Raw genomic sequence first — 23,167 nt, 5'->3', positions numbered from 1 at the left:
GGTGGCTGATATACTGTAATACAGGAATAGAGAAGTAGGCCTAGTTCTTTTAATGACTACTAAAACTTGGGTTCACTGAACGATGGCGGCGCTATTGAGCATTTACAACGAATTGACACCACGAAGAAAAACCATAACAAAGCCATGTTTCTGTCAAGTTAGCCATATTCTTCAGTGTAATAGCGGAAGCTTACGTTTTAAGCCTAATGCCATATGTGATAAAAATGTGTTGAATGTTGTTACTTTGCATTGATGTGATTCTACAAGAAAAAACACTTCTATACAGTTTGATATAATAATAGTACTCAAGATTTTTACTCGTTAAAGTTAGACTTTCAAACATGAGTCTCTTATTTTGAAAATCCGAACCGGATGTGAACAGAACTGTAGCTAGCTAGCTAGCTTGACCGTTCGTTGAAACAAAATCTAAACAACAAAAAATTAGCTAGCTCGGTCGTAATTTAACCGAAATTGTTGTAGAAAATGGGAAGATATAAATGTGCTTACAACTGTGAAAGCTCCAATGATTCAGACGTGAAGTGTTTTAAGTAAGTACTGAATATTAGGCAGAAGTTATCGCTCATACCAGGGTTTAGCTAGCTAAGCTAAGTTAGCTGATAAGGGAAGTGATTGTTTAGCAACAAGTATCAATACTGGTTATCAGGGATTTTATATAAGATTTATGTACTAATCCATTCAAGAAAATATCATTAAACCTTCTTAATTTGGTCTCTGTATGTGTGCAGTTCACTGGACAGACTGTAAACACAGTAACAGTCGGTACTGTAACTTATTTACTGATGTAAATAAACTTTAATACACTGTTGTTTTCATCAGACTCACAGGAAACGATGTTGGATGTTGTTTAATCATGGTCAAAATGAACAGTTCACTGTTATAGTAAAACACAAACGCCATGTAAAAACAGTCATCTTTCTTTAGGCTGTCAGATTTCTTGCCAGACAAAGTATGTCCATTTAAGTCCAAAAACTCAATGCTTTTGCAATTATTGCTGCCTTTTTGTCAAATTGGACTCTTCTGGCTATTTTACCTCCAGCACACCAGGCTGCAATGTATATATTAAATAGTAGTAAAACATAGTACAATTTTACAAGAAATCTGGAGCTAATCTGAACAATCACTGCTCCTGAAAACAGATTTTGCGATATCTATATTATGGAGCTCAGGGTTGTGTTTCCTCTACACACAAGAAAATGGCACACATTAGATTGGACTCTGTTTATTTACTGTTATTGTTTTTGTACAACAGGTTTCCACTCTACAATCCACGAAAACTGAAGAAGTGGCTGATGAACATGAAGTGGAAGGACTGGACCCCGTCCCGCTCCTCGGTGCTGTGCATCAACCACTTTGAGGAGCAGCACATCGACAGGACAGCAAAAAGTGTGACACTAAAAGAAGACGCAGTTCCCACTATATTCATACCCGCTGATGGTGCACAGAAGAGGAAGGTAATTCACTGACAGTTTACCATTTCAAAATGAAACTTATCTGTTTTTGACTTGGCATCCATAGATATACAGTATTCCTCTACAGTATTCCTCATCTGTTTGTGATAATTAAATAAAATGAAGGTTTTATATGCAACTTCTGTCCCTGTTTCCCTGGTGTAGGCTTCCAATAAACCAAGAAATAAGAGATACAAGGTAAGTTAAAAGTAATCTGCAGTCACATTTAACTGTTAGATTCAGTTGTTGTTTTGTTATTTTTTTAAATTTTTATTTGTAAAAGTATTGTTTGTAAAAAATCAATGACAGTAACATAAATACTGTCCTTATTCATGCTGTCCTCCACTTAATCTCCATGGAATCTATAATAGTTACATGTACTGTATATATATATACAGTATATGCATGTAATAGTTTTAAGAGGACTTAACACAAACTTTTTAAACTTTCACTGTCTCATTGAGTCGTTGTTTCCTTGTGCTCTGAATGCAGCCACAGGCCAAAGCTCCACAGACGAGTCCGGCTGAGTGTCCGACAGCTTCTCCTGCCGCAGCAAAACAAAACGTCCCGAACAAAGAGACAACACAACAGCCTGCAGGGTACGTTATTCTAAACTTTGCATTATTTTACATATGTTTTACTAATGTCAGTTTTTTTATTCAGCATGCCAGAGTACAACCAAATTAATAGGTAGTATGAATCAACACATTATCCTAAGATGTAACAGGAAAAATCTAAAAAATAAAATAAAAAAGTAAAGCTAAGACTGAGTGGACTTCTCTGTCTTGTTCACATACTGTATACAGTGAGATGATGATGAGATGGTTACTCAGTAAACACAGAACAACGTGTTTACATTACATGTTTACATTTGGATAAGGTAATAGACCATGAATTACAGGTTCACTCTTCACACGGTGGATTTTTGTCGTTTTGGCTCTAATAAACAAGAATAAATATTCACTTCCGGGGGATATAGACGAGGTTGTGTCAGTTGTGGCAGCGTAACCTTAAAATAATTCACAGTTTGTACATTTACCCTGTCCTGATATTTGACTTGATTATAAAAAACCTTAGTTAGTTCTCTGTAGGTTTTTCCTTAGTGCTGGGAATGTGGGAGTTTGCGTCACACAGAGACGTCATCAGTCAGTTTGCTCAGACAGAGAAGCTCGAGCCTCCAGGGTTTTTTAGTGATGACGCAGAAGCTTGTACAGTTAGATCCCTCGAGGCGACTCCAGCCACTTCCTGTTGTGTTTTGCCTGAGGTTGCGACTTCTTTCTGAGAAATCTGGGTGTGTGCTCTGCTCCAGAAATACATGACGGTTTTATACCTATGTTGTACAGATACGAAGGTGTTGCATGCAGCTCTTTTGAAGTAGCAAATCTGAACCAGAAGCTTGAGTTTCCTGTAAAAGACAAAAAAATGTTTTTGATAGAGTTAAGTTTTGTAAATGTCAGTAAACACCTGAAGTTCCCTCACATCCATTATCGCTCCACTGCTGCCTGGATTTGCAGGTGTCAAGAAATATCAAATCCAGTTTTGATGCTGAGTTTGCATACCAGTATAAACTCATGTCTATAATATATCATTATCCAAACGATTGGTCTTATCTGAAGTTATTTGGGTTAATTATATTGCACCTAGCTACAGTCATCTGGAAATTATTTGGTGACGTAATTGCAAAATTCAGAATAATGAATGATGAATGAATGAATCACAAATTCAGAATAATGAAAACAAACGATTAATTGCATAATTTATTTACATGATACACATCGAATTAATCAAATGTCACGAATTATTTGTATTTTTTTTACAGAGAAGTCTGGAAATTAAGGTCTGGAAAAAGTATGGAATTTTGACATTTCTAATGTGTAGGAACTGTGTCCAAACCTGTGTTTGTTTATGGCAGCAAGCTACCAGCCACGCTACGCTGCAACAGTCTGTGAGTGTTTGAATGTCACCACATGTGTATTTCTTCCTGTTTAATGTGTTGCCACTTTCTGTTTCAATGATCAGAGACAAAGAGCCAAAGAAGTCTGACAAATGGAGGATCATAATTGACGATGGGCTGATGAAGATCGAGTCATTTCCTCACTTCTTCCATGGAGATTATTGTTTACCCCAGGTAATGAAATCATCACCATGGAATAATAATAAATTCATGTTTATATTTATGATCACAATTAATAATCAAATACGTTGTATCTATATTATCCAGGATATTCAGTGGGCTCCGGATTACGATTTCACTGTAAGTTGTTCACATGAATTTATCTTTTAAATCACAATATTCTCTCTTTTTTACTCTGACCTCTGTGTTGTGATGTATTTTAATCGAATGGTCGTCTTTAATTTTCACAGACAGAAAGTAAAGATCCTGAAAACACAATAGAGGTAGGTCTACTCTGTTGCCAGTGTAACAGTGTGGAATCTGTGCTATATTAAATAAAGAAGCCACATCTGGAATAATAACCTACAGGTGAAGGAGCCGTGGCAGTGGCTCGGTCTGGACGTCAGAGGACCGCTGCCCCAGACACTCAACGGACACAAATACATCTTGACGGTGACGGATTATTTCTCCAAGTGGGTGGAGGCCGTGCCGATGCAGTCGTGCCTCCCTCCGCAGGTGGCGACGCACATCGTGGACATCATCGCCCACTTCGGATACCCACTCAGGATCCTCTCCAGGCTGCCCCACGACATAGTCCACAGAGTGAGTGTGTGGCCGACTGATCCATTATCTTGACACGCGTTTCACAAATAGTCCTCACGCTAACACCGAAATCATAAGACTAAGAAACTTTTGGCCAGTTTTCAGTCATCGACAGTATAATCCTATTTGTTGTGAGGTGACGTATAGGTGCATCTCATTAAATTAGAATATCATCATCATGGAAAAGTCCATTTCCAGTTGTTCAAGTCAAATCGCCCCAAACAAGTATTGAGTGCACATAGAGGGACATACATTTCCATATTAAAAATGCTTTTTTGAATTGGTCTTTTGTAATATTCAAATCTTTTGCGATACTGAATTTTAGGTGTTCATTAAATGTGAAGCCATAATCATTACAGGTGAAAGAAATTAAATAAATAAAGATATGAAATGTTTCATTCTGTGTGTAATGGATCAATATAACGTATTAGTTTAACTTTCTGAATTGAATTACCAAAATAAATAAGCTTTTCCATGATATTCTAATTTATTTAGATGCACCTTTAAATATCTCATGTGTGCCAGTCTGTTGATCGATATTTAATCACTGTAATGACATATTGACACAGTCTGCTGTCTCTTTGAGTTGACATGACACTCTACCATCTATCCAACATTATGTAATGTAGACCTGTGAGATTTGTTGTCATTGAATCCTAACAAAACAACTTTGATTTTATCTTGGTTATAATTTAAAAACCCCAAATCTTGGCTCTCCAGTCCAACATTAGACAACCAACAAGCTAAGAGACGGAGAAAAGAGGTCGGACTTATAAAGTGATGATACTGTGTCTCACATAAAGACGTTGTCCTGTTTGGATGTTTCTCTGTTCTAGATCAACAGAGAACTAAAAGACCAGCTGAAGGTCGGCGTCGCTCTGGTCGTCCATCATCATCAGACCGGCACTGCAGATCTGATCACACAGCAGCTGATCGACAGGTGACAGTATCGACAGTAAACTGTTATACGACTTACTGTAATTGTGTTGGTTTGAATTTAAAGCAGAAGTAAGCGATCCGGTGGTTTTGGCTAACTTTCTGTCAGCCGATGGAGTTAGCAGTCCCCGTCCTCGTCCCTACGTCACCACATTCACACGCATCCCTTGGCTGCACACACAGAGAGGACCGCCCCTTTATGCCGTTCTCTCTCCTCATTGGATAAAGGTTGTAGGGTACAAGGAAAGTTTTCTCCTCGGCTTACAGCAGAGCAGAGTGACTGACAGACCCGTGTTTCGGACCAAACACTCTATATAAGTGATTGCTGTTGGAAGATATAACTATTTAAGACTTATATTAACACAAACATTACGCTTACTTCTGCTTTAAGTCGAGGGTGTTTGATGTATAGCTGAAAATGAACATGCTACAAAGACTCAGTTACAGTTAATTTCACAAAAAGATTGGGATTTGACTGGCATCATCCTCAATATTCAGTATTTATTCTCATGTTACCCAATCAGTATGTTGACCAGTCAGCAGGAATGTGAACATCACAGTAAACCAGAGATACAGTTTACATTAAATTACCTGTGTGACCAGATGTTCTCCCATCATGCCTTCACAAATGAAAACTCCTCTACTTTTCTCTAACGGCTGCGTCGCCCTGCAGGATGGTGAGTGATCTGGTCCAAGAGCACGCGGCCGACTGGGACGTCTACCTGCCCGCCAAGGTTTTCAGCCTGTGTTTCAAAGAGCACTCGAAGACCAAGGAGCGGCCGTTCTCGCTGCTCTGCTGCAGCGGACTGGAGCCGGCCCCGTCGCCCAGAGGACTGGAAGTACGTGACGTTTTTTTAATTAACACTCAGAGTTTTAACGAGCTGTGAAATGACTCTTATGTTCCTGCCTCTCTTGTTGTTCCACAGTACAATTACACCAAGATCAGGGAGAGCGTGTTTGTGGTCAGATAGATAGATGTTTACTGGGTGAGTTGAATATGTTTCTAAATTATTAACATACGTAAATATGATGTTCTACATTTTGATGTCAAAGATCTCTGCTTTTTTAATTTCCATAAAGTTTGTGAGTTGGAAAACAGTGCAGATTAATTCATATAATTTACTACTTGTGTTATTTTTTTGCAGGTGAATGAAAGTGGAAACCAAACTGTACTCTGTTTTATTAAGAAACAGAAAAGAAGAGTGGACTTAATGGAGGACTGTTGTTCAAAAGTATCTAATACTTTACATCAGGATGAGGATGAGGATGAGGATGAGGATGAGGATGAGGGCTCCGCTGGCGCTGATGGCACAGAGGGAGGAGGAGATGTAACTGCAAACATGTGCAGCAGGATGCATTGAAATTCTCAGCCTAGCATTAATTCTTTTATAAGACATTTTATTTTTTATTTATTTGTTCTGGTCCGTGGATTCAGTTGAAGCCCGTTTTCATTTGTAACCTGCAGTTTGGCACCAGAAAGAAGCTCAGGACGAGTTCAGCACAGTCCTTGATAAACATGATGGAGGATGGTTCGCAGTCATTTGAGCGTAAAAGATAAATATTTTGTTTTGCATCAGGATTAGTTTATATCCTGCCTGGTGTTTCTAAGAGCCGGTATGAGTCAGTGTTAGTCCAGCCAGTCTGGACATGTGAGCTGCTGCTGCTGCTGCGGTGCCTGAGTTTTGTTTTGTTTGGTTCATAAAACGTAAAATCAATAAATTTTGGTTTTGAATATGATCAGTGTGACTTGTTTCCACCTTAAATTACATTTATAAAGTTGTGATATAATGCTAAGAAGACATCTGGGTAACACTTTATAATAAGTAGACACTATTAAGCATTAAATACTGAATTCTTCATTTATAACGCATAAATACTCATAAGTATGTAGTTTATAAACACAGTTTAAAATGTTTTACTCGTTGATATGCACTAACTGTATTTATAAACTACATACTTATGAGTATTCATGTGTTATAATTGAAGAATTCAGTATTTATTAATGCTTAATAGTGTGTACTCATTATAAAGTGTTATTGACATCTGGTATGTGAGGGTTACATCTGCACCCTGACACACTGCGGAGCTGCAGTTTACGTGTTTACACATTGTTTAGGTGTAAAAGTAAAACTACCACAGTCATTTCTCATCTTTCATACAGAACATAAAACAGCACAGTTTCAAGAGCATGTTTACATTTGCAAGACTGCACTTCTTAATACATTAACAATGCATTTTTAAATACATGAATAATATGTTATTTCTCTCCAAACTTGTTTGACTGACGTGTGTGAATGCATCTGGTTCTGTATCGTGTGGCCTCTGCTGACCAGCCAACGAAAAAAAAACACAAAGTCATAAAGATCACAAGTGAAAAACAAAGTGTGATCCCACGAACATCCTGTGACACGTCCTCTGACTCGTCCGTGTCTCTCAGCTGCTGTGGGTTCAGCTGTCCGACCGACTGTGGCGACAGCTGCTGTCAGGCTCACAGGAGGAAATAAACTGCTCACACACAAAGGACACTGCAAGTAAAAAAGACACGCAACAAGTTTCACCGGGGAAGGGCAACACAGTGCTGGCGAATAATGATGAGGGCTCTCCTCAGTTCAGTGCGGTTTAAAGGGCTTTGATCTGAATAGATGAATAAAGAGAGGAAAATACAGGTTCAGTTTCAGGTTCAGGTTATTTCACATCCCAAGGGGCAATTTGGGTTGCAGCTCTTAGGATCAAATAAAAGAATGAAACATAAAACATAGAAACATATAATGACATCGAACACGCATCAGTATAAATAACAATATAAATAGCATGTGCACAGACTATGATCATGTAATAAATATAAGCTATAAGAAATATGGCACTGTATAAGATACTAATCCAAGATAACACTGCTAAGAACACAGTGGTCAAGTAAAGTGCATCAGATAAAGTGCAGTCTCACAAGGAGGAGGAAAAATAGGACAAAACTTTAGACATTGGAACAGTGCAGTGGACAATACAGACAGTGATACAGGACACCACCAGCAATTACTTCGAGGCATTCAATGCTCGAATGGAAGAATGAAACTCCACAAGAAATATGTGCAAATACAGAATACTTGCAAACAAATGCATTCTTTGGTATATTGTGTGGGGATATTTAAGGTTGGGTCCATTTGTGCAAGTTAATTAGATGCACTGCATGGTCTTAAAGTGCACAGAAGTCTTAAAAAACTGTGATTTGTACTGTTTTGTTGTGGTGCATGAGATACTTCCCACAGTGGGACACTTACATCACCACAGTTGTCAGGGAAGCCTTTGTAAAGGAGATTATATTTTTCAAAGGTCTTTATAGAAAGTATAATATAGTGAAACTTAGCAGAGTACATAGGGATCCAGTGGGAGTGTTCAACTAAAGGGCCTGACTGATTATCATCTGATCTGAGTTTCTCTCAGTCATATCAGTATCAGTGTGCGTGTGTTTGCTGATGTGCTGATTTTGCAGGTGGTTGAAAAAATGTGTCATTGCATTGGTTGATGCACTGTGAGAAAAAGAATATTACTGTTGTTTGTGGTTCTCTCATTTCTACGTATATTTCCACACAACACTGTAGGACTGATGATGGGAGCTGTGAAAAGAAAGCCTGTCATTAAACATCTAAAGGTTTTTTTTTTTTTAAACCTTTTTATTGTCATTCATCTTTTGTGCATTTTACAAGAGTATATACATACATATATATATATATATATATATATATGTGTGTGTGTATATATGAAATAAAAGAAATATAAATATAAAATTGACACTACTATTTACAACCATTTATTGTTAAACAGTGGCCTAAAATGTTGAGCCTCCAATGTATATAAAAAATACATATAGTAGCGGCTTCAGCAATGTCCTCCTCCGGTAAGAAATTTTAAAGCTATTTTTTGTTAACATTTAACCTTTCTCTTGTGTTCGGGTCACCAGTGACCCGTTTTCAGGTTTTAAATGCATAAAAGTACCACATAAATTTGTTTATAGCATCAAGGCTTTTTTGACTTTGTCAGGAACCTCTATCTAAACAAAATAAAACAAAAAACTTTTTTTCCCCCACAAAATTATAAAATGCTCTGGTTAAAATTATGACATCTGTGGTAACACCATAAATGGTAGCGGAAAGCTGACAAGAGGAAGGTTCAATTGAAGCCAAGGGGTATACTGACAAAAAAGGGCCCAGGGATCCACAACAAAAAATATTAAAACCAATATTTTCATGGATAAGGAAGCCTAACAATGTAAACAAGAGAAGAAAAACAAATTTGATGGAGAAAAAAAAATGTTTTTTTAGTGTATTTTACAGCTGATTTAAAACACGGGTCAAAACTGACACGAACACCATAGATGGCAGCAGAAAGCTAACACAAGACGAAGGTTAAAACAAAAAAGCACTTGTTTCACTTTGACCTTTTATGACTTATGACATATCACACAGCATGATGTTATTGATTTCTGATCGGTGTTTGGCTGTAATAAAGCCCAGCAGCGGCCCCTGGTGCTCGGCCGTGGCGCCGCCGCCGTCTCGGCCCGATGCCGCTGTGATCTCGCTGTTGTCGCTGTGCAGTGGAGGAGGCGTTTTTTTCCTCCTGTGTGTGTGCAGCCAGCCGCAAGAAATGGTGAGTGAGGAAAACAGATACAGCTCATACAGTAACGACCAGTTGTTGACTGAGCATGGAAAAACAAACAAAAACTATTTGAATTAGTCATTAAATCCGTGTCTGTGTGAGCGGTGAAGTGTGTGTTGTGTTGTCAGTAGGTTGAACAGAAAAAAAGCCTGTCACTAACAAGCTTCTGTCTTTGTTTAGCTAACCCCTCTGCTGCTAGCGTGGGTTAGTTAGCATGTTAGCTTCCCTGCGTCGGCTCAAACATGCGCTTTATTTTAAATCTCGAGCCAGACCACCCAAGATAAATGGAGGGCACATACATTAACATTGTTTTGGACAAATGACAACTCAACTAACAAACTTAAGTGTTTGACAAACGGCCGGCTTAGCCGCGAGGACGCTAACTGAGCTAACTAAGCTAAAGTTGACAGTAGCTCGGCTAGCGGTGAAGTCTGAGGAACAACTTGGGTTAAAACAACTTGGATGGTGTTCACATTTAAATATAGCAGCATGTTTTTAAAACATTTGATAGGTGTTAAATAGCCGAAAGCTTACGGGGGGTTTACACTTTCCGTTCCCAAGGAAGCAGCTACAGCACACAGTTAGCTCCGTGGCTAACTGCCTCAGCTAAGCTAAGCTATGAGCTAAGCTATCTGGTCGTGACGCTAGTTAGCAGCTGCAGCACATACAGCAGGTCTTAAAACGCCAAGGTGTTGAGGTTAGGGTAACGTTAAAGAGAGGAGGAGAGCAGGGTTGTTCATTTACCAGCCCTTTAAACTGCTGTCGGTGTCACAGCCCCATCACTGCTGCTGTCACCACAGCTTCACCCTGTGTAACCTGGCTAAACAGGTAGTTTATGTTCATCAAATCACTGATATTTACTATGTAACTTGCTTTAATTAATTTGTTTCACTTATCCTAAACTGTTCACTGGTTTTAAACCATTTCATACCATTACACCTGCTGCTGACAAGTTCTAATTTTACTCCTCAACTAATGTACAAAGTCAAGTCAAGTAACTTTATTAATACCAGTGGGTAGATTTGTTTTGCAGCAGGAGGGTAAATCCTGTTTAAAAAAGGACAAAACACAAAGTAGAACACTTAAACAACACAGGACAGAGACATGGACAGGAATCAAGCTCACTGATTGTAGTTCAAATCAAGACAATACATGCTCCATAAAAATACCAGTGTAACATAACTGTAAAATATGTTAAGAGCATGACACAGGGAGCAGTGAATAAGTTAAAAACAAAATAGATAAGTTAAAATACATAAATAATGAGCTAAACATAATAAAAGCAGTAAAAAAAAGTGCACTGTAACTTAAGACAAACAGCAGCAGAGACAAAACCGTTTCTGTAGCATGTGGTCTTTGACTCTTCGTTGACATGCTTCAACAATGTCCTCCTGCTGTCAGCTTCCAATATATTTGAGTTGTTTTTACACTAATCTTCAGTTCAAGTTATTTCCAACCGTTTCATGTAAATCAACCTCCTTCTTACAGGTTCTACTTGAAATCTATTCTCAGCTATTGCTTCAGCTTTGTCAGCTTTGCTTGCTTCATCAGTTTTCTTTAGCGACCAGGTTCAAGTGTTTTGCAGCAGACTTCAACTGTTAACACTTTTTTACTACATTTTATTCTGCCTCTAAAGTTTGTACTGCTTTTAGCCCCTCTACAGCCATTTATCACTCAGATTACTTTTCAGCTACAGCGTCAGCCTTTTCATTATTGCATCTTATGTTTAAATCATATGTGCATGTAATGTTGTGTGTTGTGTACTTGTTTCTTCAAGTTTTCTTTCATTTTTTTAAAAGACCAAAATAAACTCACTAAACTAAACTTCTTCAGATAATTCAGCATTGCTTCAGCAGGGCTGCTTTCAGCATTCACATGCATTTTCTTCAGGAAGTGCTTGCTTTCTCTAGTTTTTGTAGACAGTTGTAATTATCAATTTAATATGAAACTTAATCTGCATCAGTGTTGGATCCTTGTGCTGTTAAAGCTTTGTTTTACTTGAGATAGATGTTGGTATGTGTTTTCTGCAGGTATCCAAATTTATTAAACACTTTGTGTAATGGTTTTATTTGGGAATCCACTTTGATACGGTAGCTCAGTGGTGGATGTAGAGACGGTACTCTCAAAGTTTCTACCTGGTGATGGTCGATGTTGTAAGATTTTACCATTGCTGATGAGCAGTAATTGTTTGGTTATGAATTATTCATCTTCACATTTCAGTGCTTCATTCATAAGCAAGGCAAATGAGTTTGAAATCAGTAGTAAGTGAGAGGTCATCGCAGCTACATCACATCCTGGTTGTTTTTCCAGCTAAGGCATAATAATCTGATTAAAACCTGACAAAGGAGGTCGGGTGTTTGAGGGATGAAATGTGCCTCCAGGATTTTCCAGCGTCATGTTTGAGAGAGCAACATTTCCAAGGTCGATAAATGAAGTTTGTCTAATGCGAATCAGCGTCTCATTTCAACTCTTTCTCCCTGTTACCTGATCCCACTGCAGGATGTGTTTCTAATGATCCGACGTCACAAGGCGACCATCTTCACAGATGCCAAAGAGTCTACCACAGTCTATGAACTGAAGCGCATTGTGGAGGGGATTTTAAAGAGGCCACCTGAAGATCAGAGGCTTTATAAGGTGAGATTCATTACCCCAAATGTCTTCCAGTTGAGAAATGATCTCTGATGGCACAGTCGTGTTAGCAGATACTGGTGGAAGAATAGCAGGCACATGTTCAGTTATATATAAATCACTGTAATACTTTAAGAGACCAATTTTAATCTGAAACTCAAATTACGGTAACCCTTTAATTTGTAGGCGTCATAATGTCTAGATATAGCCTAGAAATAACGGTCAATTTCATAGTAATGTCGAGAAATATAGCCAAGAAATAACGATTGATTGTGTAGAAATAGCCCAGAAATCAATTGCAAAGGACTTGGTGGAAAAAAAATTCAAAGCATGAAAAGCATGTGTAATCTTTTGCAAATTGACCGTTATTTCTAGGCTATTTCTTGATATTAGTGTGCAATTAATTGTTATTTCTTGACATTATCATGTAATTATCACATAATTAGCAGCCTGTAAATTAAAGGGTTACCCAAATTACTTGTCATTTAGGAGTCTGCACTATTCATTTGGTGAAACAGACATTTACTTTGTTGTCATAGTTTGTACCCACCTGTTGGTGCAACATGTTCATATGCATTTAGAGCTTAGATATTAGAATTCACATTTTTACATAAAGAACTGTCTGATCAAGCAGAGGGTAGGGATTGATAATGTCAGAATATTTTCTCTGAGAGCGTGTGAGCTTCTCTGTGTTTCAACAGTCAGCTGTGTGAATTAGTTGATTAAATTAATCAGGTAATCAAAATTAGTCAGCAGCTACCTGATAGTAGTAGAATAACTAATTGATCTTGAGCACGAATGGTAAACATTGTCTGGCTTCAGCTTTTTAAGTTTGAAGAATCTCCACTTTTCTGTTTGTTATATAATAAAATATAGATATATTTGAATAGTTTTAGGTTATTGATGGTTTGTTTACTAAATGATAATACTATTCATAAGTTAGTTGTGTAAGTTAATACCTTTAGTTGTATTACACTTTGTTTTTAAATGGTACAAATTAATGAGTAGGATTTCTGAATGGTAGATTTTAGTATGTTTTGTTTTTATCAGCATACCTCTTAATTTTCCATAAAGTTTGTCATTTTATATCATATAATTTACATGTTAAAGATTACACATACAGTGATAGAGGAGTTCATCCATCCTCAACGGTACTGAATACAAAGATACCTCAGTTACAGTTACAATCTTTGGCTTCACCTTCAGCTGACACTGAATACACAGCACACTGGGAACAACTTTACCCGTTTTACCTTCAACAAATCTCTGCAGGCGCCCTGAACACTATCTCTGGAAAAAGTACACGGTGATAATGTGCACTCTGTACTGTGACTGGGTGAACTTCTGGCTCGGCACTACTCTCTCTGTTCTCGTTTCCTTCCACCAGGATGACGTGCTGCTCAACGACAGTCAAACTCTTGGCAATTGTGGCTTCACAAATCAAACAGCCCGACCTCAGGCCCCAGCCACGGTGGGATTAGCTTTCCGTCTGGGTGGTGGTAAGTGGCGTCATTTACAACAATCATTCCCCTTTTTAAAAAAAATATATATTTTTTTATTACCGTACATGTCTCAAGTTTCTTCTGCCTTTTCTTGTTTCACTGTCGTCACTTCCTGTTTTCTGTCGTTCTCCCAGATGATTCATTTGAGCAGCTGAGGATCGAGCCCTTCTCCACTCCCCCAGAACTCCCCGACGTCATGAAGCCCCAGGACTCGGGCAGCACAGCCAACGAGCAGGCTGTACAGTGAGGGAGTGGGAGGGGGGAGGAAAAAAAAAGAAAAAAAAAAAAGAAAAGGAGAGGGACGCACAGGGGGTCTGAGGGGAGGACGCACGGCGGGGGGAGGGAGGGGCTGAGTTTTTTGGGAAGTGATGCCTCAGCGGCTGAGTTTTACCTTGCCTATCTTCAGCTGGGCATAAACAATTACAAACATGGATTCCCCCCTTGTTGTAAATGTGAGGGGGGGCGGGTGCTTCAATGGTTCATTTGTCCTGAAATCGGAGAACGCATGCTAAATTGATACTTTCACACAACAAGACCCTTCAGAGAAACCTGACGGACTTGTCATGACACTGTCAGTCATCCATGGGATTGGTAAAGGCTGAACATAAAGAATTGTACCTCGTATTTAATGAATTCTAGTCTTTATTTGAGGTAAGGCTGACGCCGCCTTACTTGTGTTTTTTATTTTGCTGGCTTAAACGTGGGAGTTGATGAGGTGTGACATTTTTAGGCTTTTATGTTTGTGTGTTTCTTTATTAAACTATTACTAGGATTTAACATGTTTTTGGTCTTTGGCCTGGATATGTGTTGCGACAATAGCTAGGAGTTTGTGAATTTCTAAGTTACTATCTGTGTTTCAAGAACTTTTTGAACAATATGAATCTGAAATTTAAAAAAAAAAAAAAAAAATAGATTCACTTGTTTGGCAGAAGATCCGGCATTAAGGTGAAGATTTCTTGGTACTTTATCTCTCCGTAGTTGTAGTTTTCATACTGTAGCTGCTCACAGGAGTTACTGAGACTCTGTGTGCTCAGTCGTGGGTATCTGCAATGTGTTTAATACTGGCATGGGCCTGGTGTTGAAAATAAAAAAGAGTGAGAGGCATAGCAACAAAAATAGCGACTATTGATTAATTTATATTACTAACAGAAGTGGGGACTAACCAACTTCCCTCTCCAGTGTTTGATTGTAGCCCATGAAATCATGGAGATGTTGGTGAGGTCTTGCTGAATCCAATCATTGGGCCTAATTGTTTCTAGTAAACATAATCCATTGTAATTTAAACATAGCTAGTTGTGTGATGGGTTATGGAACTGTGCCTGTGAATAGTGGGCTGCACACTTGACCCTCCATCATCACCGAGAATCACTGCCCCTTTTAGTTTTGGTTCATGCTGCAACTTGTGTTGTGTTAAACACCATTAATACCTTAATAAAACACATCGTTTTCCTAAGACTAAGGGAGGGATTAGATGCGAACTCTTCTGCACAACAAATCATCAAATTAAAGTGTATAAAAAAAAAATGGGTCTCATGATCTACAAAGCTACGACTTAAAAAAAAACAAAAACAAAAGTCCACCATTATTTCCCACAGGAACGGATATTCTGACTTGGGGGGTGTTGGGGTGAAAAAGCAAAACAAAAAGCATTTGCAAATTGAGGCTGTTAAACAGTGGGACATGATCAAAGTTGCACTTGTAACAGATTTAACATTAAAGCAACTGTTTTTCACCCTTGTGCACTGTTGTTATTTTTGTATGATTGTGTAGTCAGTCAGTGGTAAATGTAACAATGCGAATGTTGTATCATTTTGTGCACAGCAACACAAACAATTAGTAAATATACATTACATTTTCACAAGATGTATATGCATATACGGTACTCAGGTTTGTTAAGACACTCATGGTACATGGACTTGCACTTATATAGCGCTTTTCTTGTCTCTGGGACCACTCAAAGCGCCACTGTTGGTCGTTTCACCCATTTACACACATTCATACTGCGCTTACTTTTTTGTGCATGGTGTCTAACCATTCACACACCAAATTGTGGGTTCAGTGTCCAGGGACACTTTGGCCTGCAGCCTGGAGGGGGAGCGTGCCTATGTTCCCACAGCCCTATGTTCCCTCAGCCCTATGTTCCCTCTGGACTCTCTCTACCTATCTGGCCTGTCTAGCCTCTACCTGGTCTTTTTACTAAACTTAACCAACTCCTTTCTTCATTGCCTAAACCCAACCAATGGTGGGACCAAAGGGCTGAGGGAACATAGGGCCTAATTTTCAGTGACAACAAAAGTTAGAAATGAGGGAACATAGGGCTGAGGGAACATAGGCATGACCCCCCTGGGGGAAGCCAGGAATCGAACCCACTGACCTTCTGGTTGGTAGACGACCTGCTCTACCTTCTCCCCAGCCTCATGGGTGTAGAGTAGCAATACCAACTGTGTGTAAATTAAAATCTTGAACATAAATAGTGCATAGAATCGTATGGGATGGTGGTGGTTTGTAGTATCAAATTGTAAAGATCTATGTTTGTAGGGCATTTATTTAGCACTCAGGCAAAATGTATATATAAAAAAAGTAGAAACGTAACTTACTCATGTGAAACTTTTGCTAAAGATTTATTTGGTCAATGAAATGAAATAAGATTTTGATAAATGAACATCACAATATCCCGGAGCCCCAATCAGCGTTAAAAAAAAAAAAGCAAACAAATCCGAAATAAAGTTTCAAAGTTCATACAAAAAAACTAAATCTGTATTAAGTTTTCTGTCGGTCGACTGATTAATTACCAAATAATGTTGTTGCTGTGTAAGTGTTAATGTGTGTAACAATCAATCATAGACTGTAAAAAGATAAGAGATGGTAACAATCTAATGTTTTTGTGTTGACGAAGCGAACGTTGATATGTGTGATATAAAACGCTCACGGTCTTTAAACGCACCACTCATTTCTCCCAACGTTTGGAGCGGCCCTTGAACGCAGCGTCCGTTAGCCGGTCGGTCGGTCGGTTAGCTTAGCCGCGTGCTAACAACAACAACCATAGATATATAAACGTTTATATATCTATGACAACAACAACTTCTGCTACAGCCGCCGGGTCCACGCCTCGTGTCGTGTCTGTGCGGCTCCTCATGCCGTGATAAGCGGGACTATCGGCGCTGAACCGACGCCGCCGCCGATGGACGTCAGTGAGTGTGTGCTGTCGGCGGGCCGGGCGGTGCTGGACATGGTGGAGCGGGAGTGGCAGCCGCTGTCGCCCGGGGAGCTGGAGCAGCGGCTGGACCAGGCGGTGGAGGAGACCCTGGAGGCTGAGCTGATGGCCAGGGTCCGGGCTCAGCCGCCTCCTGCTCCTCCTCCGACCTTGTACGTCCAGTTGCTGCAGACCGGTCGACCTAACGTGGTGCTGGGGAGTCTGGGGACCCGGGTTTCACACCACGCAGCGGCCGCAGCAGCAGCGAGCAGTGTCCCGGTGGAGGCGGCGGCCGCAGCGGCTGCAGCGGAGTCCCAGGAGCAGGCGGAGACTCTGGACGGTGCAGTGGTGAAGGTGACTCTAATCATCATCATATCCTCCAACATAGATGGGGGCTCTTAAAGTTTTGAACAAGTAGAACAATCTGACAACAAGACTTGATAGTTTGGGAAATGTTTTTGCAATGCATGATGCACCTGCAGCAGTCAACACTTCCTCAGATCTTACTCATATCATTTAGTAGCCTACTTGTTGATGAACTGATGTAGGGACTGCTGCAAACTCCACTCCACTCCACTCCACTGTTCCTTCCCTCTGTTTTACAAGTGAATAACCTATGAAATTAAAAATTGTATTATTTGACAGCTTTAAACCTACCATGTGACAGTTTTCAATCGAATAATAAATGTAAATTGTGCTTAGGGTTGCAGCTACAACAGTTATTTCAATTGATTAGTTATGAAAAGTGTCCAAGGAGACTTTTGTGCAATGAACAATGCAAAACACAATCAGATAACAGCGATCTAAACCAGAGAAAATCTTCACGTTTAAGACCCTGGAAGCACAGTATGTGATTTAAACTTTGTATTATCCAAAAAGTAGCTATAGTTTTCTGTGGACTGACTGACTGATTGATCAAAAGCCCCCTAGATTTGCCATAAGTTTGACCTCAACTCAAATTTTATTTATATAGCACATGTAAAAAAAACCAAAGTACTGCACAACATAAATACAGTCCAGTGCCATCAATATAAATAACAGTGAGAAAACAGCATAAATTACCAACATAGATTAACAATAAAAGTCAGGGCAATAAGGACAACCACTGAAATACACCTGACTGATACATACATGTATATTTTTTTGTCTCCTCAGTACATCGCAGAGCTGCTTCAGAGCTCCAACTCCCGGACACGACTGGCCGGTCGGGCGCGTCTGTCTCTGTCCCACACCGTCCTGCTGTCCCTCACCCTGCTCACCGAGCGGGTCAGCTACCGCTCCGTGTCCCGCCGCTTCCACCTGGAGAAAGGAAACATCCACAGGATCTTCTTCTCTTTCTGTGAGCGCGTCAACATGCTGGAGGAGAGGATCATCAGATGGCCCGTCGGTGGGTTCATTCATGGCACTGATGGAGATCTACTATGTCATTGATTTTAGTTCTGAATGATAATGGCTTGGGTGTTTTCTATTTATTTACTTATTTATTTTATTTTAATTTATTTATTGGTTTATTTGGCAGGGACAATGCAACACTATTCAACAGTATTTAAAAGAAACTGAAAATGAGCCAGATTTAGCCAGTAAGGCGAATTTTCATCCACTGTACCTGGCCAGATGTTAAAGGCAACCTAAAAACAGGAAAAAATGCAACAAATAAAGGGATACTTCACCCAAAATTGGTAATAATTCACCAATTTTCTACTCACCGTCATGCCAAGGAAGGGTTTGGAGAACTTTCAGAGTCATCAAAACGCTTTTGGAGTTCCAGGGGGGGTCCGGCTGGCAACGGATTTTCATATTATGGCGGCGGATATAGAGTTCACTTTTGAATCGTCCAAAACACACACTATGAAACATCCAAATACCTCCATACTGCTCATCCGTCCATTTTTTCCAAACAACTTTTTCATGTGACGGCTTCAGGACACTTGGGTCAGTACAGACGAGCAGTATGGAGGTATCTGGATGTTTCATAGTGTGTGTTTTGGACGATTCAAAAGTGAGCACAATCCACCGCCATTATATGAAAACCCGTTGCCATCCGGACCCCCCCTGGAACTCCAAAAGCGTTTTGATAACTCAGAAAGTTCTCCAAACCCTTCCTTGGCATGACGGTGAGTAGAAGATTGGTGAATTATCGATTTTGAGTGAAGTATCCCTTTAAGTAATGTATAAAATACAACATACATGTGAATTTACCTGATAAAAACTAATAATAACAAATAATGTATATATGTATATGTGTATATATATATTAGGGGTGGGTATTGCCAAGGACCTCACGATACGATACGCATCACGATACTTGAGTCACGATACGATACGATATTGCGATATCCAAATTTTGCGATATATCGCGATATATTGCGATATTCTACGATATTCTACATAGTTCACTGAAAAATGTAAAAGGCATTATGCATCTTAAAATCCGAGTTCATTAGACGATAGTGATAATTCATGGGACAAACTGAGTCAAAACAATGTAATTCAAATTATCCATGCCATTTTATACAAGTGCAAGTTACAACAACATATTTCAATTGGATTTAGGTCTGAAACATGATTTATTATTTGAAAAAAAAATTGAAAAAAAAAAAATTTTGAATTTTTTTTATTTTTTTTTTTAAAAATCGATATTTAAATATTGAATATCGATATCGTATCGCGGTATAACGTATCGCGATATATTGCCATATCGATATTTTTGCCCACCCCTAATATATATATATATATAAAAGTACATAATGGCATAATAACAGCTCATGATGGCAGGTGACACAGCTAAAAACACACGTAAACAGCAGAATCTCTCTTCTCTCCAGGTGAAGAGGTTGCAGACGCTCTTTTCCCACTTTACAGTCCACAGAGCGGGCAGGAGGAGGACGAGGAGGAGCAGGCTGTCCCCCAGGTGCTGGGAGCGCTGGGACATATCCAGATCCCTATCCGCCTGCCTATTGGGAAGCACGACGTGGAGAGCACGGTGCCCGAGGTGAAGAGGATGAGACAGGAGGCCCACCCGGACTCGTGGTTGAACCTGGAGCTCGTTTGCAGCCGCAGCGGTCGACTGCTGCACTGCCGGATCAGCAGAGGGTCGGACGTGGACAGAGGCGTCGCCCTGAGAGACAGACTCGCACGCCACCCTGAGCTGATGCCTCCCGGCTGCTGCCTCGTGGCCAGAGCCGGTTACCCGCTCACCGCTCACATTTTGACTCCGTACCTGGGGGGAGGAGGAGGAGGAGGAGGCGGAGAGAGACAGCAGCTGTTCAACAGGACGTTAGAGGAGCATCTTCTCCACGTCCTGGACCAGAGCGTCGCCGGCCTCAGGGCCAGGTTTCAGAGGCTCCGCTATCTGGACATCGGGAGCTATGAGAGGGCGAGGGCGGTCGTGTTGACGGCGTGCGTGCTGCACAATGTGTTTCTGGACATGGGACACGTGGTTCAAGGAGAAGTCAAGACAGAGGAAGCTGCAGACCGGGAGGGGGAGGTGGCGGGGGAGGAGGAGGAGGAGGAGGAGGAGGGAGTTCACAGGCGAGACGCCATCTCGGATTTGTTGTTTAAAAACTTTGGATCTGGCAGCACGTGATGGCGAGACGTTGTTTTTTAAAATCCTGTTTGATAAAGTTTTATTTCATCTAAAGTCTCAAACTGTCTTCCTGTCTGCACACACACACACACACACACACACACACACACACACACACACACACACACACATATATTATTATTACCACCAGACAACAGGGGGAGTTTGCTTTCAGTTCCTTCCAGACACTTGGGTAATGCAGAGATATTACTGTGGTTTTTCATAAGGTGGATGACAAAACAGCAAAAAGTACTGGATAAATGAGTTTACATTCACCCAGAACATTTTACACCTTGTTTTACATTGTTTTGTCTTTTTTTCTGTCATATACTCAGCCAATTCTTTAATATTAAACTGTAGCTGTGTATTAGTCATTACATTTCCAGTGCCAAATCAGAGAGGACACGCATAACACAGCCAGTAAAACATGTGCTCAGATAAGATAAAATAAGATAATCCTTAATTTGTCAATACTAAATACTAAAATCAATACTCATAATTTTTTGACAAATGAGATTCTTTCTAAGCAAAAAAAGAACTTGGAACAATTAAAAAATATGAAAATCGAGTTATGAAAACAAGAACAAGTTTTTTATTGCAGCATTGTTTAGTAGAACATGTAACAAGTGAAGCAAAGTTGTTCACATTGTCTAATAAAGTGTATTAATACATTAACATAGCACCAACATGCCTATGAATGCAGTTATTGATTCAGTCATAGGAACAATAATTAACAGTATAAATAGCTGTATTACTTCAACTAAGTCTGTGTTTGCTTGTTTCTGCACTTCTGGCGCCCCAATAAAAAAATAACATTTTCTATCCGTGCATAGGTTTTTCTCACTCTCCAAACTCAGCCAGCTCTTATTTTATTTTTAGTATAAAAATAAGTGAAGATTACATGTATTGCAACGTCAGCAGAATACAGTAACCGTCATCTGCTGCAGTCTAAATAAAAACTGCTGAGTTCATCTCTGGCTCTGATCTGCTGTGTTTTCACTTATTCTGAAATGTTTCAGCCTGGTCAAACTATTCTATAAACTGTAGAAATGTGCCAACATGACCAGTCTAAAAAGAAAGTACAAACACACTCAAACAATCTTCTCTGTGCATTATTATAAAAGTTTTTTGGTAAAAGTTCACGTCCACTTCACGTCTCCTCCTCAGGCCTAATGTGTGTCCTTGGACGTCTGACTGCTGTTCTTCTGGGCCAGGCTGGAGATGGCCTGGGCCAGGTTGTTGATGGCCTCTATCTTCCTCTCCTCCAGGGCTTTCTGCTGGGCCCACATGTTCATCTTCCTCTCCTGCAGCTCCATGTACAGCTGCAGGACGTCCTGTGGAGGACGGACCGGCTGACAGGCAGCAGCAGCAGCAGCAGCAGCGGCGGCGGCGGCGACTGTGACAGGAGGATTGGGAAGGATGGGGGTGAACCTCTTGCTGGCTATGGCCTTGGCCACTTTGGTGCAGCTGAGCTTGGCCCTGCGCTGGGCTTCGATCTCCTCCATGGTCTTGCCCAGGACGTCGTGCATGGGCTTGAAGAACTCCCAGTGGACGCTGGCCACCCCCAGCCTCCTGGCCCGCTCGGCGTTCTTCCTGTAGGTGGCCAGCATGTTCCTCCACTTGAGATCACACTCGTAGGCCTTCACGGTGACGTCCGTGACCTCTGACTCCCTCAGTTTGGCGTTCACCTTCTCTGCCACCAACTCCCAAAGTTTCTTTTTCTTGCAAACAGGCTGGTCAAAGGCCTGGTCCATGTCCAGCCGAGTGTTGACGAGTTGCCATGTGGCCTGCAGTGTCCATATAAATTCTACAAAGGACAACAAAAGGTGGATGATGTCATTGTTTGGCATATTTTTTATGACCTTGTATCAAATATATATCTTTATTTTGAAAGTTTCAACATAGTATTCAACAACAGTCTGTGTAAGTGAACCACCCATTTAAAGATATATGACCTCTGATTGTGATTCGTGTATGTGACATCTATAAATGACGGTATAACACACAGTGCTATGGTTAGATACTGCGCACTCATCGGGCCCTCCGCGCATTGTGCGATGACTGGATGAAACCTGTTTGACTCCAAGCGACGACCAGCTACTAACCTGCTTTGGTTTTATCGGCGTCCACACTGGACACGACCGTTTCCTTTCCCTCCACCTCAGAACTCTGTATCACAATAGTTTCGATCACCTCCATGTTGTTAAAACACAACCATCACAGTCAAAGTTGATAATTTATCTATCGTGGATTTTAACAACCTCTCGGAGGCACCGATGCGATTTCTCGCATCGAGTACAACGATGACTAAAACAACGTCACCTAAACATATGGGAAATGTAGTCCACTCCGGTTGATGCGAATGGAATTTTTACACGCAGCGCTCCAAATTGAACTACAATCCCTGAACGCTGCGAGCCGTTAAAGACAAGCCGCCATATTTGACTCTCACGGGGAACGTAGTTTTTCAAGAACAGGAAATACGTT

The 23,167-nt window shown here is 40.3% G+C and overlaps 4 protein-coding genes across 4 annotated transcripts; 3 read left to right on the top strand and 1 right to left on the bottom strand.

The window, feature by feature from the left end:
• The first annotated feature begins 388 nt into the window (after positions 1-388).
• LOC146982569 (uncharacterized) lies at positions 389-6,858 on the top strand. The gene is made up of 12 exons (XM_085785377.1): positions 389-548; positions 1,271-1,472; positions 1,635-1,667; positions 1,962-2,068; positions 3,489-3,597; positions 3,691-3,723; positions 3,834-3,866; positions 3,952-4,185; positions 5,022-5,125; positions 5,795-5,960; positions 6,048-6,107; positions 6,267-6,858. The coding sequence occupies exons 1-11, from the start codon at positions 484-486 to the stop codon at positions 6,090-6,092; spliced, it is 1,131 nt and encodes a 376-aa protein (XP_085641503.1). The 5' UTR covers positions 389-483; the 3' UTR covers positions 6,093-6,107; positions 6,267-6,858.
• A 2,828-nt stretch (positions 6,859-9,686) lies between these two features.
• elob (elongin B) lies at positions 9,687-15,633 on the top strand. Its single transcript, XM_085783604.1, has 4 exons — positions 9,687-9,762; positions 12,271-12,405; positions 13,787-13,895; positions 14,036-15,633. The coding sequence occupies exons 1-4, from the start codon at positions 9,760-9,762 to the stop codon at positions 14,146-14,148; spliced, it is 360 nt and encodes a 119-aa protein (XP_085639730.1). The 5' UTR covers positions 9,687-9,759; the 3' UTR covers positions 14,149-15,633.
• Positions 15,634-16,890: 1,257 nt separating this feature from the next.
• LOC146982567 (uncharacterized) lies at positions 16,891-20,767 on the top strand. The gene is made up of 3 exons (XM_085785376.1): positions 16,891-17,448; positions 18,250-18,481; positions 19,920-20,767. The coding sequence occupies exons 1-3, from the start codon at positions 17,083-17,085 to the stop codon at positions 20,678-20,680; spliced, it is 1,359 nt and encodes a 452-aa protein (XP_085641502.1). The 5' UTR covers positions 16,891-17,082; the 3' UTR covers positions 20,681-20,767.
• A 420-nt stretch (positions 20,768-21,187) lies between these two features.
• Positions 21,188-23,033, bottom strand: LOC146982566 (uncharacterized). Its single transcript, XM_085783603.1, has 2 exons — positions 22,786-23,033; positions 21,188-22,487 (listed from the first exon to the last, which is right to left on the bottom strand). The coding sequence occupies exons 1-2, from the start codon at positions 22,877-22,879 to the stop codon at positions 21,850-21,852; spliced, it is 732 nt and encodes a 243-aa protein (XP_085639729.1). The 5' UTR covers positions 22,880-23,033; the 3' UTR covers positions 21,188-21,849.
• Positions 23,034-23,167: the final 134 nt, after the last annotated feature.

Source organism: Trachurus japonicus, chromosome 8 (assembly GCF_045865225.1).
Source record: "Trachurus japonicus isolate A0001 chromosome 8, Traja_1.0".
NCBI lineage: Eukaryota > Metazoa > Chordata > Actinopteri > Carangiformes > Carangidae > Trachurus > Trachurus japonicus.
Note: the sequence above shows the minus strand (reverse complement) of the source record. Positions and strands in the feature narration are given on the sequence as shown.

What these genes read in the sequence shown, in the direction of transcription:
- LOC146982566 (XM_085783603.1), bottom strand. Translation starts at nt 22,879, where the DNA reads ATGGAGGTGATCGAAACTATTGTGATACAGAGTTCTGAGGTGGAGGGA. An exon ending in CGCCGATAAAACCAAAGCAG is followed by an intron (nt 22,488 to 22,785) that starts GTTAGTAGCTGG and finishes TGTCCTTTGTAG; the next exon opens with AATTTATATGGACACTGCAG.
- LOC146982567 (XM_085785376.1), top strand. Translation starts at nt 17,083, where the DNA reads ATGGACGTCAGTGAGTGTGTGCTGTCGGCGGGCCGGGCGGTGCTGGAC. An exon ending in TGGACGGTGCAGTGGTGAAG is followed by an intron (nt 17,449 to 18,249) that starts GTGACTCTAATC and finishes TTGTCTCCTCAG; the next exon opens with TACATCGCAGAGCTGCTTCA. An exon ending in GATCATCAGATGGCCCGTCG is followed by an intron (nt 18,482 to 19,919) that starts GTGGGTTCATTC and finishes TCTTCTCTCCAG; the next exon opens with GTGAAGAGGTTGCAGACGCT.
- LOC146982569 (XM_085785377.1), top strand. Translation starts at nt 484, where the DNA reads ATGGGAAGATATAAATGTGCTTACAACTGTGAAAGCTCCAATGATTCA. An exon ending in TCAGACGTGAAGTGTTTTAA is followed by an intron (nt 549 to 1,270) that starts GTAAGTACTGAA and finishes TTTGTACAACAG; the next exon opens with GTTTCCACTCTACAATCCAC. An exon ending in CAAGAAATAAGAGATACAAG is followed by an intron (nt 1,668 to 1,961) that starts GTAAGTTAAAAG and finishes CTCTGAATGCAG; the next exon opens with CCACAGGCCAAAGCTCCACA.
- elob (XM_085783604.1), top strand. An exon ending in AAGATCAGAGGCTTTATAAG is followed by an intron (nt 12,406 to 13,786) that starts GTGAGATTCATT and finishes TCCTTCCACCAG; the next exon opens with GATGACGTGCTGCTCAACGA. An exon ending in ATTAGCTTTCCGTCTGGGTG is followed by an intron (nt 13,896 to 14,035) that starts GTGGTAAGTGGC and finishes TCGTTCTCCCAG; the next exon opens with ATGATTCATTTGAGCAGCTG.